This window comes from Pleuronectes platessa, chromosome 7, assembly GCF_947347685.1.
Source record: "Pleuronectes platessa chromosome 7, fPlePla1.1, whole genome shotgun sequence".
Taxonomy (NCBI): domain Eukaryota; kingdom Metazoa; phylum Chordata; class Actinopteri; order Pleuronectiformes; family Pleuronectidae; genus Pleuronectes; species Pleuronectes platessa.
This window is the reverse complement of record NC_070632.1, coordinates 10493816-10511424: the sequence shown is the minus strand read 5'-3', so window position 1 is coordinate 10511424 and position 17609 is coordinate 10493816. Positions and strand designations below refer to the sequence as shown.

The 17609-nt window shown below is 41.6% G+C and overlaps 3 protein-coding genes across 4 annotated transcripts; all 3 read right to left on the bottom strand.

The window, feature by feature from the left end:
• Window positions 1-155: 155 nt before the first annotated feature.
• ergic2 (ERGIC and golgi 2) lies at window positions 156-5443 on the bottom strand. 2 transcript variants are annotated; one of them, XR_008339094.1, is made up of 13 exons: window positions 5363-5443; window positions 5015-5171; window positions 4210-4318; window positions 3933-3979; window positions 3780-3847; window positions 3592-3632; window positions 3118-3219; window positions 2890-2982; window positions 2709-2764; window positions 2489-2587; window positions 2298-2395; window positions 1107-2212; window positions 156-1009 (listed from the first exon to the last, which is right to left on the bottom strand). XR_008339094.1 is itself a non-coding variant. In XM_053426148.1 (13 exons), the coding sequence occupies exons 1-13, from the start codon at window positions 5118-5120 to the stop codon at window positions 929-931; spliced, it is 1143 nt and encodes a 380-aa protein (XP_053282123.1). In that variant the 5' UTR covers window positions 5121-5414; the 3' UTR covers window positions 156-928. The 2 variants fall into 2 exon arrangements, 1 of the variants encoding a protein (XP_053282123.1); XM_053426148.1 differs by having other exon boundaries at window positions 1107-1186; window positions 2050-2212; window positions 5015-5414.
• A 484-nt stretch (window positions 5444-5927) lies between these two features.
• kxd1 (KxDL motif containing 1) lies at window positions 5928-8654 on the bottom strand. Its single transcript, XM_053426150.1, has 5 exons — window positions 8502-8654; window positions 8114-8234; window positions 7447-7599; window positions 7312-7358; window positions 5928-7229 (listed from the first exon to the last, which is right to left on the bottom strand). Exons 1-5 carry the CDS (start codon window positions 8602-8604, stop codon window positions 6973-6975), a joined length of 681 nt encoding a protein of 226 aa, XP_053282125.1. The 5' UTR covers window positions 8605-8654; the 3' UTR covers window positions 5928-6972.
• A 643-nt stretch (window positions 8655-9297) lies between these two features.
• On the bottom strand, window positions 9298-16137 carry sinhcaf (SIN3-HDAC complex associated factor). The gene is made up of 6 exons (XM_053426149.1): window positions 15941-16137; window positions 12774-12901; window positions 12588-12687; window positions 12366-12489; window positions 12101-12251; window positions 9298-11547 (listed from the first exon to the last, which is right to left on the bottom strand). The coding sequence occupies exons 2-6, from the start codon at window positions 12899-12901 to the stop codon at window positions 11208-11210; spliced, it is 843 nt and encodes a 280-aa protein (XP_053282124.1). The 5' UTR covers window positions 15941-16137; the 3' UTR covers window positions 9298-11207.
• Window positions 16138-17609: the final 1472 nt, after the last annotated feature.

Here is a 17609-nt window from a genome sequence, read left to right as displayed (position 1 = left end):
AACATCTTCAGTATCCAACACAAACAACGGGAAAGGCCTCAGTTTGAAGTTCAAGCTGTGAATTTTTATAAAAGGGAACCTGAGAATGTCAACTTAGGCAAAGGTGATCTTTTTGCAGCACTCGTGGGGGAACATACCAGAGACACAGATAACTATTTACAATGAAACCACATCAGAGTGGATTTTATTTAACAAGTCAGCCTCATGTTTGCAACAATCATTTACACACAGGCACAATACCAGACTTTCACACAGTTCTAAACGGGGCTGAACACTTTCTTCACTGCTTTTTCTGATGTCACCAAAGAACATGGGGGGAAAAAATCTGAAAAAAGCTAAAACCACATCTGTCAATCAAGTGTGTAGCTGGAAATATAACGCAGAGAAAAGGTGAGAATCAGCAGAAACTCCTGTGTGGGTCTGAACACACTGTAATAATGATGTAAATCATGTGTGTAGTTTGGTCCTGGTGACGCTTCCAGTGGAAATTACATTAGAGGAGGTACCAATAACAATCTCACATCCATCCAATAGAAATAAACAAGATACAATTATTTACACATTTCTCAGAAGAAACACATATTTCAAAATAAAACAACTTGTAAACATTTTCCCAGCATCTCACCGCTGATTGGTAGAACCCGATCAATTTATCAGCAGGTCAATATGAGCCTTTTACAGACGTATCGCCATCTGCGTTTGCCGATATTTAAACTAAATTTACAGGATAAACATTGCAGAGAATGTGTTTGTTCACATTTTATGTTAAAAATTATATATATCTTCTCAATTCCTGTTCTTCATGTTTGTATTTTGCTCCCTAATCTCAGCCTCGGCCCAAAAACCCACATGAGTCAGGCTGTGCTGTTTTAGTGGTTTAGGTGCAGCTGGGGAGTCGTCAGCCGACGGCAGCTGAGTTGTTGTCGTCTCATTGTTGTGAGAGATCTTCCGGAGGAGGAGGAGGAGGAACTGAGCTTTCACTGGTTTCTTGTTCATTCAGAGGAGCCTCCTGATGATTAATAATGAAAAACACCAAGAGAGTTAGATTTCCCTCATCAATTTAACAACGGGTTTCAATTCAAAGCGAGGATCACTGATTGGTTTACCGTCAGAGGTTTGTAGATTCCCATCTGAAAACGACAGCAGATGACGTCGACCAGGCAGCCGATCATGCTATGGAGCATCCCTGCGAGAGACAAAGACCCGGTTCACAGACACTGACATTCATGAGCTCAGATGAGGTGAAAGCAGGTTTGATCTCTCTGTGCTTTTTTATATAGAAGACGATGTTGAGTCTGCATCTGACAGAAATCCATAAATAATACATGCAGCAGGATTTATGGCTTTTTCCCAGATGCTTTACTCTGTTTATGTAAGACTGAATGTCTGCTCTCATTAACTGAACTCTTCTTCTACAGTGACTCCATCACCGCATGAGGAACAGTGGTTACATGTGCTGCCTCTGTTTTCAGTTCACACCAGTATAAAAATGAATTTGTTAGCTCCATGTGGGACTGTTTGTGAGTGTGTTCCTATATTTTCACTTTGCTTGATCTTTCTCTTTCTGTAAGTTTCTGTTAATGGATTTTTTATATTGTAGATGAATTAATCCATTTCAAGCCAATGGCTGCTCAGAATATGCGAGTATAAGTGTTTAAGCAGCATTGTAAAACAAAAAGGGTTTTAACTCCATTATAATAATAATAATAGTTCCCTTCCATACTAAATGCATCTGTAAACGCACATCACATGACCATTCACATACACTGGTCATGTGGGTACCAGTGTAAACAGGAAGCAGATTATACCCCCTGCAGTCAATTGTTTTGATTTGTTTCTGCCCGTCCATACTACAACACAACATTTCAAACCAACAATAACAACAACATATATAAATGTAGCAACAGGGACGTGTTTTAAATCTAAAACATATACGTGTGGCTGTTGCCTAAAGGTACCAGCCCAATCATCATAAAGCTCCAGTTTAGTTTTGTACATATGCATCTGGTACTTGATGAATCATTATACTAGGTAAAACAGTTTATCTACCTGTGGTGGAGAAAATTCCTCCGACGATGCCGCAGAGTCTGACAAGAAACTGCCAGAAAGGCATGTGCTGTTCAGTGACTCTGACCATCAGAGAACTGATATCATATTTCATAAAGATCCCTGAGACCCCATGGCTGCCTGCAGCATGGTTTATCGCTCGCTCCTGAAGAGGAACACAAACACATATTAACGCACTGAAAGATAGCACACAACACAAATACACAAACATGAGCTGAATTCAAACCTACCCGCTCTGTGACTGAGTACTGATGCGTCTCAGCAGAAATCTGGTAGGTGTTCAGCTTGGTGGGCACGATGGTGATGAAGTACTGAAACATGTGGTTTGCTACAGAGAATTGTCACAGCACCGTCAATAAAAAAGCATATTAAAGCATAAATGAAAACAATAATTGATTTGTGTTTGAGGCCACGGACGTACGCTCAGCTGAGATTTTCTCTGTGCCGTCCAACGGGCTGATTATCCCAGGAATCGCTTCTCCAAAGGAGAGGTGGTCGATCCGGTGAGAGAAGTTATAAGCTGCAGCACAGTGACAAGTCAGAACCGTTATCTTCAACATTTAATATGTCACAGCCCATTTCATTTGTACTGTGATTAAAGAAGCAGAGCATCAATGTTTTGTTAAAAATAAAAAACTCACAGTCATGGCTGACGAGAGCAGCTAGATGAGCGTGACCTCTGGGGTGAGGGATGGACCTGTGGAGGACAATGATACAACATGTTCAGGTTTAATTCTCATCTTCTGGATAAATGCAACATATCTAATAACTAAGTTATTAACACATCATTATGAGCGTGTTCATCACCAGACAGACACTTACTTGCCAACAGTGATGTGGAAGTTTCCTGCCACCTTGTTAACATACATATGTCCATGTATCCTGCAGGCGGTGAGGGAAGTGATGCTGTCGTCCCTGTGGGGAAAAGGAAAAAATAAAACGACGAGGGAATTATTTATTAAAGCTATATGTGAGGTTGATCAATTCCTTATCATTGTAATAATATTTTCCAACTTTAAAAGGAAAAGAGAATATTTTAGGAGCTTGTACCTTTGGTCAGGAGCAGGAGGATCTCCTTTTAACGCTGCCTTGAAGATGATGTCCTGAAGAGCGTGCTCTACTCTCAGACGCTCCTGGATGTGCAGCAGAGTCCTGACAGAGACAGAAAGTTAGAGCTCACTTCGAATTAGAGGAAAGTCAAAAGGTGAACCAGCATTTTAAATTCTAAATCAGTACAAATCAGGTGAAATCACACGGTACCAATGACTTTACTACTTTATATAGTTGGCGAATATCTTTGGTTTGCTTTAGATTTACTGCTGCCACTTAATGAGCTGTAACAATTAATTCACAATAAATCAATAATTAACAGATTAATTGAACATTATAGTAATTTTCAAAACAACCTGTAGCAATCGCATTGAGTATACACTTGATTATCTGCCACTTAAAGACAACTGCTTGCTGAATGTAAATAAAAGAAAGGATCCAGGATATTCTAGGTACAACCAGTTTTATTCTTACATGTGCCACATTTTCTGCTGTGGAGACAGTTCATAGTTGACCTGGAAAGGAAAAAGAAATTGTGAGACAAGTATGAAGAAGCTTTAAGAATTGAATAAAAATTAATAAATAAGAGTCGTAATGGAGTTGAACACTTTTTCTCCTCGTCTTTATTGTTGAGTGAAGTAAATGTAGGAGCTCAAACTCACTGGTTCATATTTTAAACCATCAGATGCGACCATGGTTTCTGCCAGATCCAGGACATCTGCACCAATATCTGAACACAAGCATAAAAACACATCATCATACTTTCTTTTGTAAACTAAAGAAATGACAATGAAACCGAAGATGTTTGTACTTACATTGACATCTCATAGCAACTGTGATGTCTACATTGATCCGGAGTTTACTGTAAATGAAGAGCAGATGCAGACGTGTCCATTAACACCATTCATCATGAACACCAAGTTCAAACTAACACAGATGAACAGTCCTGCAAGGATCAATTTGAAGGAAGTCGTCTGTACTGATGTTGAACTGTACTGCAGTAGACACCCAGCCCATTCAAATAATTTTATAATAAAATACAACAACAATAATAATAATAACAACAATAATAACCACGTGTGTGAGTCTCACCTGCTGAAGTCTTTGTCCACCTCGTACTCGTATCTCATCCACGTCCTCGTGTACACAAAGAACTCAAGGATGGCGAGAACAGCCATGAGGGTGAAGGCGATCAGAGACACTGTAGAGGAAACACACACACACACACACACACACACACACACACACACACACACACACACACACACACACACACACACACACACACACACACACACACACACACACACACACACACACACACACACAGGGGACATTACACTCCCTCCATGGACACTACAGTTGAGTCTGTCACCTGCTGTGTATCTGCCATGTGTTGTGGTGAATCGGTTGTGTGTCTGTGGGTTGTTATGATGTCTTTTGTGAGTTTGTCATGTGTCTGAGTTGTGTCTGTGTAGTGTGCCTGTTGTGTGTCTGTGGTCTGTGGTGGTGTATCTGCTTTGTGTCTGTGTTGTGTGTCTGTAGTATGTCTGCAGTGAGTCTGGGTTGTGTAGTGTGTCTGTATTGTGTTTGTTGTGGTGTCAGTGTTGTGTCTGTGCTGTTTGTCTGTTGTATGTCTGGGTTATGTAGTGTGTCTGTAGTGTGTCGGTAGTGTCTCTGTAGTGGTGCATCTGTAGAGTGTCTGTAGTGTCTCTAGTGTCTGAGTAGTGTGTCAGTTGTGGTGTGTCTGTGTTGTGTCAGTGGTCTGTGTTGTGTCGGTAGTGTCTCTGTTGTGGTGTCTGTGGTCTGTTGTGGTGTCTCTGTGGTGTATCTATAGTGTGTCTGTGTTGTGGTGTGTATCTGTCGGCTGTCTGTAGTGTCTGTGTTGTGTCGGTACCTGTCCCGCCGCTGGCTGTGGACTCCACGTAGCTCTCCGGGACTTTGGGGAAAGCGTCCAGCTCCTTGACCAGAGTGAGAGTTTTCTTCTTCGTGAGTCTCCTCATGTCGCAGCTGGAGCTCAACGATCCTCTGAGACTCTGGTTGTTCGAGACGAGCTGAGATCGATAAAGTTCAGATTGAACGTTTGACCATTACAACAATCGAGCTCACCGTTAGCACCTGCTAGCTTAGCAGGCTAGAACATGGCGGAGGTTAAATTAAACATGGTTGTATTGTTTTTTAAAGCGTTAATTATCCATGTTGACTCTATATTTACAGTGTATGTGATCAGGATTAAACACCGAACCTGGAGTATCCGGTCATGTGACGTGGAAGTCACTGTGACGTTTGACCTCGTTGTCTGGAAAAACTGCTCCCATCCCGAATTAGCGCCCTCTGGTGGTTGTAGACGAACTGCCAACACCAATTCAGGGCTTTTAATGTGATTTATGAAAACTGGAGAACATCTTTGTTGAGCATATAAACAATGATTTCATGCACTTTCGGACATTTTGATGGTTGGTTTTAGATTCCAGGCTCCAGAGTTCTCTGGAGGAAGTTTCCTTTTGTAGTTTAACTTGGTAACTCTACAGGATTAACCTATAAAAAACGTTTGAGTTAACCTAACCAACCAGTTATTCTCTGCTTACTTAAGAGCTTTGAGTCAAATAAATGTTTATATTTATGTCACATCTGTGCTATTAAAGTGAAGCATTTTTTTTTTACCTCAGCACCCACACAAGTGTGGAGTTCAACTATGTAATATTATAATAATTTTATTTTTCTATTGCTCAGGGTTATTCTCACAAGGCACATCAAGTTATTTATTTCTAATGAGGAACATAAATGCACACTCATCATTTCATTAAATGTAATTTCTATCACTTTGCATCCTTGTTTTATTTTCTGTTGGAACATTAACAGGTTCAGTTTGTAATAGCAGTTGTTACATCACATCTTTTTTAACTGAAGAACACAGTTTACCAAAGATATTATTCACCTCTGTAAAACCAATTTGTCAAGCATCAGTAATTGTTCTCACTTTCATTTAATTTATACTTACTGTCTAGCTAGACATATCACTGATTAAGTATATAAAACATAAACACAAACACATTCCGGTTGAAATAAGAGTGTGAATAGATAATATGACAGAAATAACAAATTAAGCCTATTTTGGATTTTGATTTACGAATTTCCTCTTAAAACCATAACTGCATCTTTAATCAGTAGCATTGAAGCAGAGTGGTTGGATCATTCACTCACACAACGTGGTTTCCATCTCAAAGAGAAAATCTATAGGGTCCTTAAAAGGTTTTCTGTATCAGAATAACAGATAACTAAAAGTGAACTTAGTATCCAACCTCCCCGAGATGGAAGAGGAGACATGATTTTTTGGGTCGATAAACAGGAGATAAAACTCTGCTGAAATCATTGGTTGTAACAGAGGTCCATAGACTAATAATGCTGTGCCAATATTATCACCACAACAACAGTATTAAATACTTGCACACTAACTATAATGCAGAGAAAACATTCACATTCAAGTTACATGAAGTACATCTCTTCAAACAGAAAATGCTTCCGAACATATAAGGAGTGAGGGCTTTTACTCTGGTGTGATCAAGACATGTGTATCCATAGTTACATACTGTACAACTTCAAGTATAATGTGCATTATTTCAGTGCTGAGTAGGCAAAAAAACAAACAAGCATGGCAAACATCCTCGGAGAGAGTTCACAGCCACCTCCACGATCAAGGCTGTGAAGCTCTTTCCAACAAATACTTCAAGTGTGACTGGAAAAACGAGCAAACATCATGAAGACCAACATAAATACAACACCACCTTCCTGCTAAAATCACTTTAAGGTTGAAGCTCAACTACAAGTGACTGAAATCCATTCAAAGTGTTTGTTCTATTCCGCAGGTACAGAGTCAGGCCCTTCGTCCTGTAAGACAGCCGTCTCTGGGACGTCGGAGGTGGGCGTGTCAGGCGGTTCTTGAGACAGATCTTCGGAGCATCTGCTCACAGTGGGTGAGATCACATCTGGACTCGTGTCACATGACTCTGTGCTCTGCTCCGAGGTGGCCGTGGTGATCGTTGTGGGGAGACTGTGGGGAACTGGGTCAAACTGGTCATCGTCGTCCTCTGGAATCGGTGACTCGTGGATATCTAGATATTTCAGACATGAAATTTGGTTGAGCTGAATTGGAGGAGTGGATTGTTGGCATGACAAATGAAAATGAGAACTCACTGCTGAAAGCTTCTGGGTACTGCTTAGCGACCTTCCCTTTAAGTGTCCTGGGGAAGAAAAGTAGACGAATAATCAGAGATTGTGTTTGTGTGTTTGTGTGTCTGTGTGTGTTTCCCCTGGTGGGGCAGCGTTTACCTGATCCGTCTGAAAACGCTGTCCAGATCTTTCTTCATCTCCACCAGCGTTCGTGTGTGGAGCAGGAAGCGCTCGTTCATCTGCTGCAGTCGCACATTTGACAGCCCGTTGAAGTTGATCAGCATTTCGTTGGTTTTCTCAAAGCGGTCGAGCCTGTTTCCCGCAATTAATCAGCAAAACAACAATAATCTTCAGGGGCCAGTTTGCAATGAGGAAGGGACAGAGCAGCATCACTGTCAAATAAAGTATGAGGCCCTGTTCAGACCTGGTGATACCATCCTTCCAGAGCAATCCAATCACAAATGATCACACAAAAAATAATCACCTGGTAAAGACCCAATCATGTTCTATTTGACCAAGTCTGAGTTTACAAATGTGTATGTTTTGGTGTGTGCGTGTGTGTGTGTGTGTGTGTGTGTCTCAGTACTAGTGAGTAAGTTAGTAAGGATTTGTGTTCACATAGCGGTGATCAGACCTAAAGGAGCACTGAAGATGCGATTGGGTGCATTCAGACCTGTACATAGAGCTGACCACTTGTGACTGGATCCCTCAGGATGGATGTTAATACCAGGTCTGAACGAGGTCTAACCAGCACAACATTTCCTATGCAGTGATAAGAGGAAGCAGGAGTGACACGTGATGGTCATCAGATGACACCAACACTCACATGTGTCTCTGAGCCTGGATGATGGCGTTGACGTCCTCGGAGTTGACCATGCTCAGCATTCGGCCGCAGAACACACCGGAGGCTGTGGGCTCCTCCATGACGACGATCCAGAGGAAAACACCTGGGAATACAAACCTGAAGTCAGACCTGTGAGAGTGGTATAGAGCTGAATGAAACCACGTGTGCAGCGTCTCTAGTAGCGGATGTCAGGGCTGATATCTGCATTAAAAGGAACTGTAGTTTTGAACAGACACGTTATTAAACTTCACATCTTCTCCAGTGACTCGGATATTTTCATCACAGCAGCTGCAACGAGTCATAGATAGCACGGATATAATCCCCGTTAGCTTCCGAGCTAAAGTAACAAGCAGAGCAGCGGTCGTGTTACCTTCTTCCTCTGGTGAGCGACTGTTTCCTCTCTCTGCTGCTATTATAACTCTACTTCTGCAGAAAACAGCTGACAGCCGAGGAGAAACAACAACAAAGCACATCCGCGTTTCTGCACTTCCGGTCACAGGACCGACGTTTCCGGGGCTTTTTTCTTTTTTTTAATTTATTTTTCTTTTCTTTATTTAAATCTGCGCAAATTACAAATGCGCATGGTTAACAATATTTTATTCGTTGTTATCGACAATAACAACGATACGGTGGTCACTTCACACCGAAAGATAAAACGGTGTTCTTGTTAAACATATAAAACATTAGAATTTCACATTGCATTAAATATTATACAAAGTAATATACATTTTAATTTCCTATATTCCAGAATATCTATTCGTTATAGACAGCTAAACATAGATTTCAAATGTAGATAATAATTATTTAAATGTAGGACCTAAATATATGTGCAAATAAAATACACTATATATAATTGTCCAAATATAGATATCTAGATAACTACGTAATTATGTTCAGAAATAATATTTGAAATGTGCTACATTCATGAATAGGTAACATCCAAAAAACTGTGTTAAAGCATCCCGCAGTGTTGAAGCATTTATATGGAATATCTTTGAAATGTTGTAAATTTACTTTAACTTTGTTACATAACTTTATATCAGACATACTGAAAGTAGATGTTCTCAAAAGAAGTTAATCATTCCAATCATGAATTGATGATTGGATTTCGATTTAAACTCGTGTGGATTCACCCACCTCATAGAAATAACTTCAGTAATTTCATGTTTCCAGAAAAATCACAAAATTGGTTTTATTAAGGGACATGTAAAAAAAGTACATGATTTATAAAAAATACAAAACTGCTTTGTCTAACTGGTCAGCTAAGTAAATGCATAGCAACAGTACATGCAAGTCTACAGTTAGATAACCTACTGTTCTTGAACATTTTAAGCTACAGGCTAAACAGGGGAGAAGTACATTTCGTCTGCAATCTATCATTTCTCTGCTTATAGGATACAGATCCAAAATGAAGATACAGAATAAGTTAGGTTGCACGCAACTCAACCGATGAGTAAATAAATACTTGACATCATTTCACAAATATTGACAACCGGTAATTCAACGCAACGTTAAACAGAGCCTGCGTGAGAATTACATTCGATTTCTGATGTACAAAAACCATGCTACGCAAAAGCTAAAGAAGAGCAGAATTCATAGTATTACACTTCTAAGCAGGGACGCAGTGATACAAATAAATATGAAATAAATAAATAACTAATCCCATATATGAGCCACGTGGCTCTCCCAACCCCTTATGTACAGAACACACCCTCTGCTCCCAACTACAACATCACAGGTATGAAATTTCATATTAGTGTTGGTTTTCAGAATACCATAAACATACATATAAATGACCTCGGACAAGCACAAGTGTCCATAGAAAACCTGCATTGATTTGACATTGGGTGAATTTCAATGTGCTTTGGCTTTCATTTGATAAATAAAGTAATATTAGGCTATATATCACAACACGTGTGGTATATAAGAGGCAATGGCATAGAATTTTAGCTTGTATAAAGTCTTTTACCGTATACTGACCCAGGAATGAGGAAAAACACTGATGCTGATATTGCTGAATGACTATAGACCGATTATGTGTTTTGCTGTCGTATTTTGAAGTATTATTATTATGCAAAGAGATTTTCTATTTTTCTTTTTAAGTTTTTTTTACATACAAAAATAAGTTAAAACTCCAGAGAAATGGATCCAAAAAAATAAAAAATAAGATTTACAGTTTATATAAGGCCATGCAATTTTCGTAGACTCATGCATAAGATCGTTAGGTCTTTTGGATGAGTGGCTCGCCCTTCATGCAAAATGCACTGTGTGTTGCTCAGGCCACTATAACTATAGCTACTGTCCCTTTTTGTTCCTTAATACCAATCCAAAATTAACACTAGCACTGTCTGTAACACATAATTAAGGCTGGTGTATTTGCTGTTGAAGCTGTGAATAGGCCTCGTTTCAATGGGACCACGAACGCATTTGCACACAGAGACGCTAATCCAGTTTACAAACACAAATGCTTTGATAGGAGTGGATGTGAATAGAGACAAACACAAGGGCTACTGTACAGGTCTGTGCTCCATCAGTGTAAAGTGTCATTCATTCCAAAACGAGATATCCACCATCAAAAGGAAAGAGCCATCTACTCTGAGTATAGAGACAATCTAAACAGGCTTGTAAAATATCCCCAATGAGAATGATTTCAGTTGCATGTTTGAAATGTTGAGTGATGAATTTCAAGTAGCACCCTTTTCTTTGAGCCGGTGGATCTATTGCGTTTTGGAATAAAATCTTTAGATGTACCAGCGAACAAGAGCTCCAGCATTTCAATCGAATGTATATCAAAAACACAATGGATGAGGATCCGCCATCAGAATGGGAAGAATATTAAATACAAACGAAAAAAGAGAGACAAAAAGGAAACACGACAGTTCATAAGTTACAGTTCAAACATAATAAACAAATCTCCAACACCATTATGGAGAAGACCAAAGGATTTTCAGCTGCTTTGTGACTGAAGGCAATCTGAGGCAACTTCTTTCTGTGAGTGCTCGAGAGAAAAAAACCGAACCCCGAGATTTCTTCAGAGATGTGTGCAAAGGGAGGGAGGAGGGAGGGGGGGTTGGATTTACCACCCTGCCTCTGCCGCCATCACTACGCCCCTGGTTGGAGGGGTTGTCATGGTAACGCATAGCTGAGCGGGCTGTGCGTTTTCCTCACACGTTGGAATTTCCTTCACTTCCTCTTCAGCCTGGGATTTTCCCCCTTCGACATCAGCTCCCACCTGGCCTTCCTCTACCTCCACCTCTTCTTCCTCGTCCTCCTCCTCATCTTCCTCCTCGTCTTCCTCCTCCTCCTGTTGCTGCTGCTGTCGCTGTTTCTTGCGGCAGCACGGCTTGAACAAATGTGGGTCGATGAGCACCTCTCCAAAGCGACCCTTGTAGATGATTCCACAGCAAACTTTTTGCCTACACAGAACACAATACACTAGAGTGAATGAAGCAGGAGAAACCTTCCATCTACAGTCATTCATTAACATTAATTAATACTGTGACTCTGCAAATAGAGTAAAATTGCCATTTAATGATGCTTGACATTATTAAATAACTATTCAAATGATGTGACAGACATCATCAGTTGTTTTAAGCTTTTGACTCTCTGGTCGCTGTATAGACTCCATTCAGTCAATGCTAAAAAAAATTATATTTTAATATTCCCTCTTCATTCCTAAAGCTCCAGGTCATGTCTATAGTGCTATTGCATGCAGAGATACCTTGAAAAATTTAATTTGAACTATGCATGATGTGTTGGTGGACTACTGATGTGCAGAGGCTATAAGAACTTTTCATTTTCACAATGTGAATATGTAGTAAATTCACAAAAAGGCCTCCTTTACAAAAATTGCGTCTTGATTTTCTAAATGTGTGTAACATAAAATAAAAAATAAAAAATAAAAAATCTGGTGTGTTGTTTTAAATCCTAAATGAGTCTGTAGAATAAAGATGTATCACTGTTTATTACCTCTTCCAGTAGGTGAGGTCCAGGAAGGAGAAAACCGGGGAGCGGCTGGAACCCGGGCTGAGCTCAGTGTCAGAGCCGTCGTCCGACAGGTTGCTGTAGCTGGGAGACTGAGCCGGAGAGGCACTGGAGGTGGTGCTGTGAGCATCGGAATCTGGTGAGCAGATTATTAGCTGTTAGACATGTGGTAGGTATGACAAGGCATTTAGATTATGAGATGAGTGACTGCTATTAAAATAAATGACCCAAAAAAAAAAAAAAAACTCACTGTTTCTTTTAAGCTCTTTCTGCAGCCTGCTGATCTGACTCGGCCGAGCTTTCTTAGAGATGGACTTTATTTTCTTGGGCCTGGAGGTTATTTTTAAACTGGGACCTCCCCTGGCGTCCACAACCTGTGCAGAGGGATGGAGAAATGTTCAATGACTAAATATGCTTGAATGGTTCTGGTATTTTATCATGACCCAGCAGCAGCTCAGAGATCCACACTCACATGGTTCCAGTTCTTCTTGGTTCCCACCGGAAGCTTTTTCCATCGTTTCACCAGAAGCACACAGGCATTGCAGATTTCTCCAGATCTGGTTTCACTCAACCTGTGAGAGGTTTACACATCATGAGTGGGAAAGGTTTTCTATCAATGAGATGCGTTACAGACCATGTGCTTAGGTGTGTCACCTACCCGAAGCAGCTCCTGAACTCCTTCTCATAGCGCTTACTGTCCGTGAAACGAGAGCTGGACGACTTTGCACGGCAGATGCAGCAGCCGTCCAGACTCCTGTACATTTTCGGCTTGTGAAAGCCAAACATCTGCCAGCAGAAAACAGACAAATACATAAAATTAAAGAAGCATCAGCATCCCCGGACTCTGATCCGCGTGAGTCAGCTGCATCATGCTCCCGCAGCAGCAGCAGCCTCGTGGCTCAGATCAGACGCTGTGTTTTATTGTGCAGATTAGCCACATGTGAATGAATGAATATTAAAATGTAAATACGGAGTGCTTTGGTCACGGTTTGGAGATTTAAAAACATCCAGGGAAAGCGATTTTGTTGGAGCATCTCTCCGCTGTGACCCACATGAGGGAAGTAGGTCAGCAGTCAGACAGCGTGTCAGACAGATCATGTCACTGCGCTGCGCACAGAACGAACGCCCCGTTTAAGGAAACTCAAAATACAACATTTCGTCTGAGCCTCGAGGCTGCAGAGAATAATTATCGTGGTTAAAAATCAAGATTATATAAATGCAATGTTGTGCTGCAAGAGAAATGGGATGAATGTGTTCGAGGAGTAAAACAAAATCACTCGAGATGCGCAGGTTATGCAGCGGAATAAGGGTTTAGTTGCTAGGCAAGATTTATTCTGCACAGCACATGTGGACCTGAACTGCGGCAAACTGCGAGCCGCGCCCCCCAGACTGTTTTTTTTTCTCGCCATCAGTCCTCGGGGTCTTCTGACGGTGCGGAGCCACAGAGAGCAGACAGAGAGCAGGGGAAACCACAGACCTCCCACTCCCATGCTTTTATCACATACTGTTGTTTAAAAGGTCGGAAAGGTGGTGGAGAAGGTGAGAAGTGCAGAAAAAGGGCTCCTGGTGTGGAAGTATTTAAAGAAATAATAATACACTGGGTTAGAATGGAATACCACAGTGAAAACTTTTAACAAGTCCAAGCTTTAAATCTACCAGGTAAAAACTTGACATTAAAACTAAGAGAATGAGACAGCATGAGAAATATGGCCGAAAAAGGAAGTGATTAAAAAAAAGAGCAATCAATCAATAATCATCAAGATATATATCAGATCATCATTATTAAAGTTGAAGGATTTCTGCTACTGAGCGAAGGTTGTAACTCTAACTCTCCATGTACAGAGAATGAAAAGTCAGAATGGGCTTTATTTGCCATGCACAAGTACATACACTGGGCATCTTGTGTAGTTAGTTGCATTCAGTGTACTAACACAAATAGACAATTAACAACAGACTGCCAGAACTAGCAAGAAAAAACATGACCACTATGTGCAATAGAGAAATTGTACAAGAGAGTAGTGCAACTCAAAACAAAATGTGAAAAGGTGGAGAGTAAACATCTAAATATTAATTATTATCAGAGAGAGAACTATGATCAATAACCTAAAGGTTACTTGTATGGGGTAGTTGAAGGTGCAGAGTGCAAAGTTGCGGGATCAAGTGTGGGTCATTATGTACAGGATGCATATATGTGTATATTTATATACACACACACTGAATCTTATGCTGTAGTGCATTTGTATGATGTACAGTATATATGAATTTAGCAACAGTATAGTAAATAAATAATTAGGGTTTGTGGTGGATGGGTAGTGCACAGGGTTACTGTCGTTAGATTGCTCCTGACACTGTATGACTGGTTAAGTGTTCCTCAGAGTAATGAGTATCGTTAACATACAGGTTCATTATTCGGGGTGGGTAAGATTAAAAAAAAAAGATAATATAAAAGGACAACAAATCAATAAAACAAAGCATTTATATGATCACAAGGCCGATAAATGGAAACGTAAATCAACCTTTGTTGATAATTTCTACAGATGCAATTTTGTAGGAGTTTTTTAATAAAAGCAACAATGTGCATATATTCAAGAATATGTTTTTGTGGGGCCTTCGTGTGAGTCCTCTGTCAGTGGCCGACGATCTCTGCTGCAGAATACAGTACGTGACGTAACTCAACATGGCAACACACTTCAAAGGCGGAGGTGGCGTGGAGAAGGGGGTGTGATGCGATTTCTCCGCAAAAAACTGCAGCATTCGTATCGAAAGTGTAAAAATCGCTCTCGAAAGCGGCGCAGAGTGTCGCGAACAGCCCGTCCTCTCCCCCCCACGAGATCAAAGCACGCAGCGAGCACCGCACTTGCCTCCATCGAAGTGCGAGTCGCCAGTTTTTCGCCGCCCACTCCGGCGAGGAAGCATGGCTCTCCACACGACCTGCTTCATGCGCACCCATTTTATGATCGCAGCCCTCAGCTCGACGATGGCCGACTTTTCCTGCGCCAACTTTCACGTGGTCCTTCACAAACTCACACCGACACGGTTCTTGCGTACCAAAAAAACGGCTTTTAATGCGATCGAGGAGAGAAAGTAGTTCGCGGGGAATTGTGTACTTTGATCTTTACTCTTTGTTATTCCGGAGCCGCGTCGCTGCAACAGTCCAACTACATGTTCAGCGAGTTCAAAGCGGCGGGTCGCAGTTTAAACCGCTTTCTAACGCAATTAAATACACATCTTTAAGCCGGGTGGAGTTTAAGGAAGCGGATGTTGATAGTAAACAGTTGGTGTTTTCTGTTTTGTTGACAGCAGCGACCCGCGTGCTGAGACGGAGCTCCGCTCCGAGTGGGCGTGAGAGCAACTTGGTTTATTTGGCCGGGGAAGATGTGTAGCCGCCTGCAGCCGCTGTGCACACGCACCGTGCACCACGCTTTATTCAACATGAAGTTTAACACCGCACTACCACACACACACGTTGGTCCCATCCAGCCGTCGATTTAAACACAAACGCGCCGAAGCGACCGACAACAACAACAGCCCGTGCTCCGCCTCACGCGTGCACACGGAGGCCATTCCACCGCGGCTTCACGCATCACGTTTTACGGCTTTTCTCCCGCATCTCCTGCGCTCACTTTCCGCGGTTGTAAGGTGGACACACGTGGGGCCGGGCACCCGGTGGCCGCTGCAGCAGGCCCCGGACACACACCGATCGTTCCCGGACAAGTGGAAGCTTGTTTTCAACACACATGTGAAAGCTCCGCGGGGACTTTAACCTCCACCACAAGCGACACAACAACTACACACTTTCACAACAAAATGGCGTCATTCTTTTACCTTGTTCTGCGTCGCGGCCGGCCGAGTCAAAGTGCAGCTCCGTGTGGTCGCGATGGGACTGTTATGAAAATCAAGCCGCACCAGTAAACCCGCTCTCTTGTTGATGTCTGCGCCTGTGGACGGGACTGGAGAGTTGTGGACGCACTGCGCATGCGCCGTATCCACACCTCCATTTCACAGCGGAGCAGGACGCTCTTTTCCTTTTCTTCAATCAAGCCATTTGCATAAACGACGTGTGACGTGGGCGTGCGTCTGCATTCTGCTGCCCTTATAAGGATGGGAACATTGCGCGGGAACAGGGGGCTCGGCCCCGGTTGCTATGGCGCATTGGAGAATGTCGGCGGAGGGGCGGGGCCTGTGGTTTTACTACACCGCGCCAGATGGCCCGTCTGGAGGAGGCGAGGGCTCCAGGAGGCGCCTCGCACGAAGATGCGCTTTGTTGCTTTCTGTTGCGTGACAGCGGAGCCGATTAGTGGAGAATACAGTGAGGCTGGAACATGGGGTCTCCGTCCAGTGGTCGGCGGAGGACCTGCAGGCCACCAGCGAGCCGCCCCCCCCCCCCCTCACATAACCACACTGTCTGTAGCTGCACGTAAATAACAGTGTGTGATGACACCTCTGGAACGAGTTTGTCCATTGGTGGGATTTAGCCAAGTACATTTAATACTGTGCCATGAACACGAATATATATATTTATAGTATATTGTATTTGTATTATATTATCACAACACTTAACACAACACATTATATGATATTATAATATATCACATAATATATTCTCTTCTATAACATTACATTACATTATATTATGTCACATAGCATTATATTATATTATAACGTAACATATTCTAAACTACTCTATTCTTACATTATATCATATTATATTAAATTCTACTTTGCTATTTCTACTTCCCACTTCCTTTTATTTCAGCTATTACAATTTGAAAAGAACAGAATTGGCAAATATTTGGTTGATGTCAATTTTCACTTAAAAAGGCCAAATATTTCGTGGTTTGTTGGTTGTTCAGAGCGAGTGTTTTTAAAGTTTCACTTTAGGCAGTTGTGATGAGCGTCAATCAGTTTACAATCAGTCCATTAGTCAAATAAGGAATCAGCTCATTAATCTAAAAAATGTAATTCCTCGTTTATACTGACGGTTCAATGCCAGACCTTTATTTTATCTGTAGTATTTTCCCTGTGGTATAGTTGTACTTTAACTTTAGTATGTAAATATTTTCTCCTTCTCTGCTCCTGCTGCTGTTATTGAGTTCCTACATGACTGTCGTTGAGCCTTTAATTGCAGATAGTGAGAAGTCATACTCTAATGCGATCATCTCTGTGGCTCTGCAATAAACCCTCTTAGTCTTTGGAAGTAAAAAACAAACACCAAAATGTCGTTTAGTTACATAATTATATGTCTTCAAAAAATGCTCGATGGAAATTCAGTGTCCCAATCTTCACTACAGTAGGTTATGGAATGGGATTGCATTACACTGTGTGGTGGATTTCTGTCTCCCTTGTGTGTATGCACACCACTGCTGCCCGGGCAAACACTCTCCTCAAATGTTTTAGATGTCCACAGATCACAGTTTGTCTGTGTGTATATGTATTTAGTACTTGGTCAACATTTGGTAATCTACAAGTCAAATTTGTTGTTAACATCAACTGT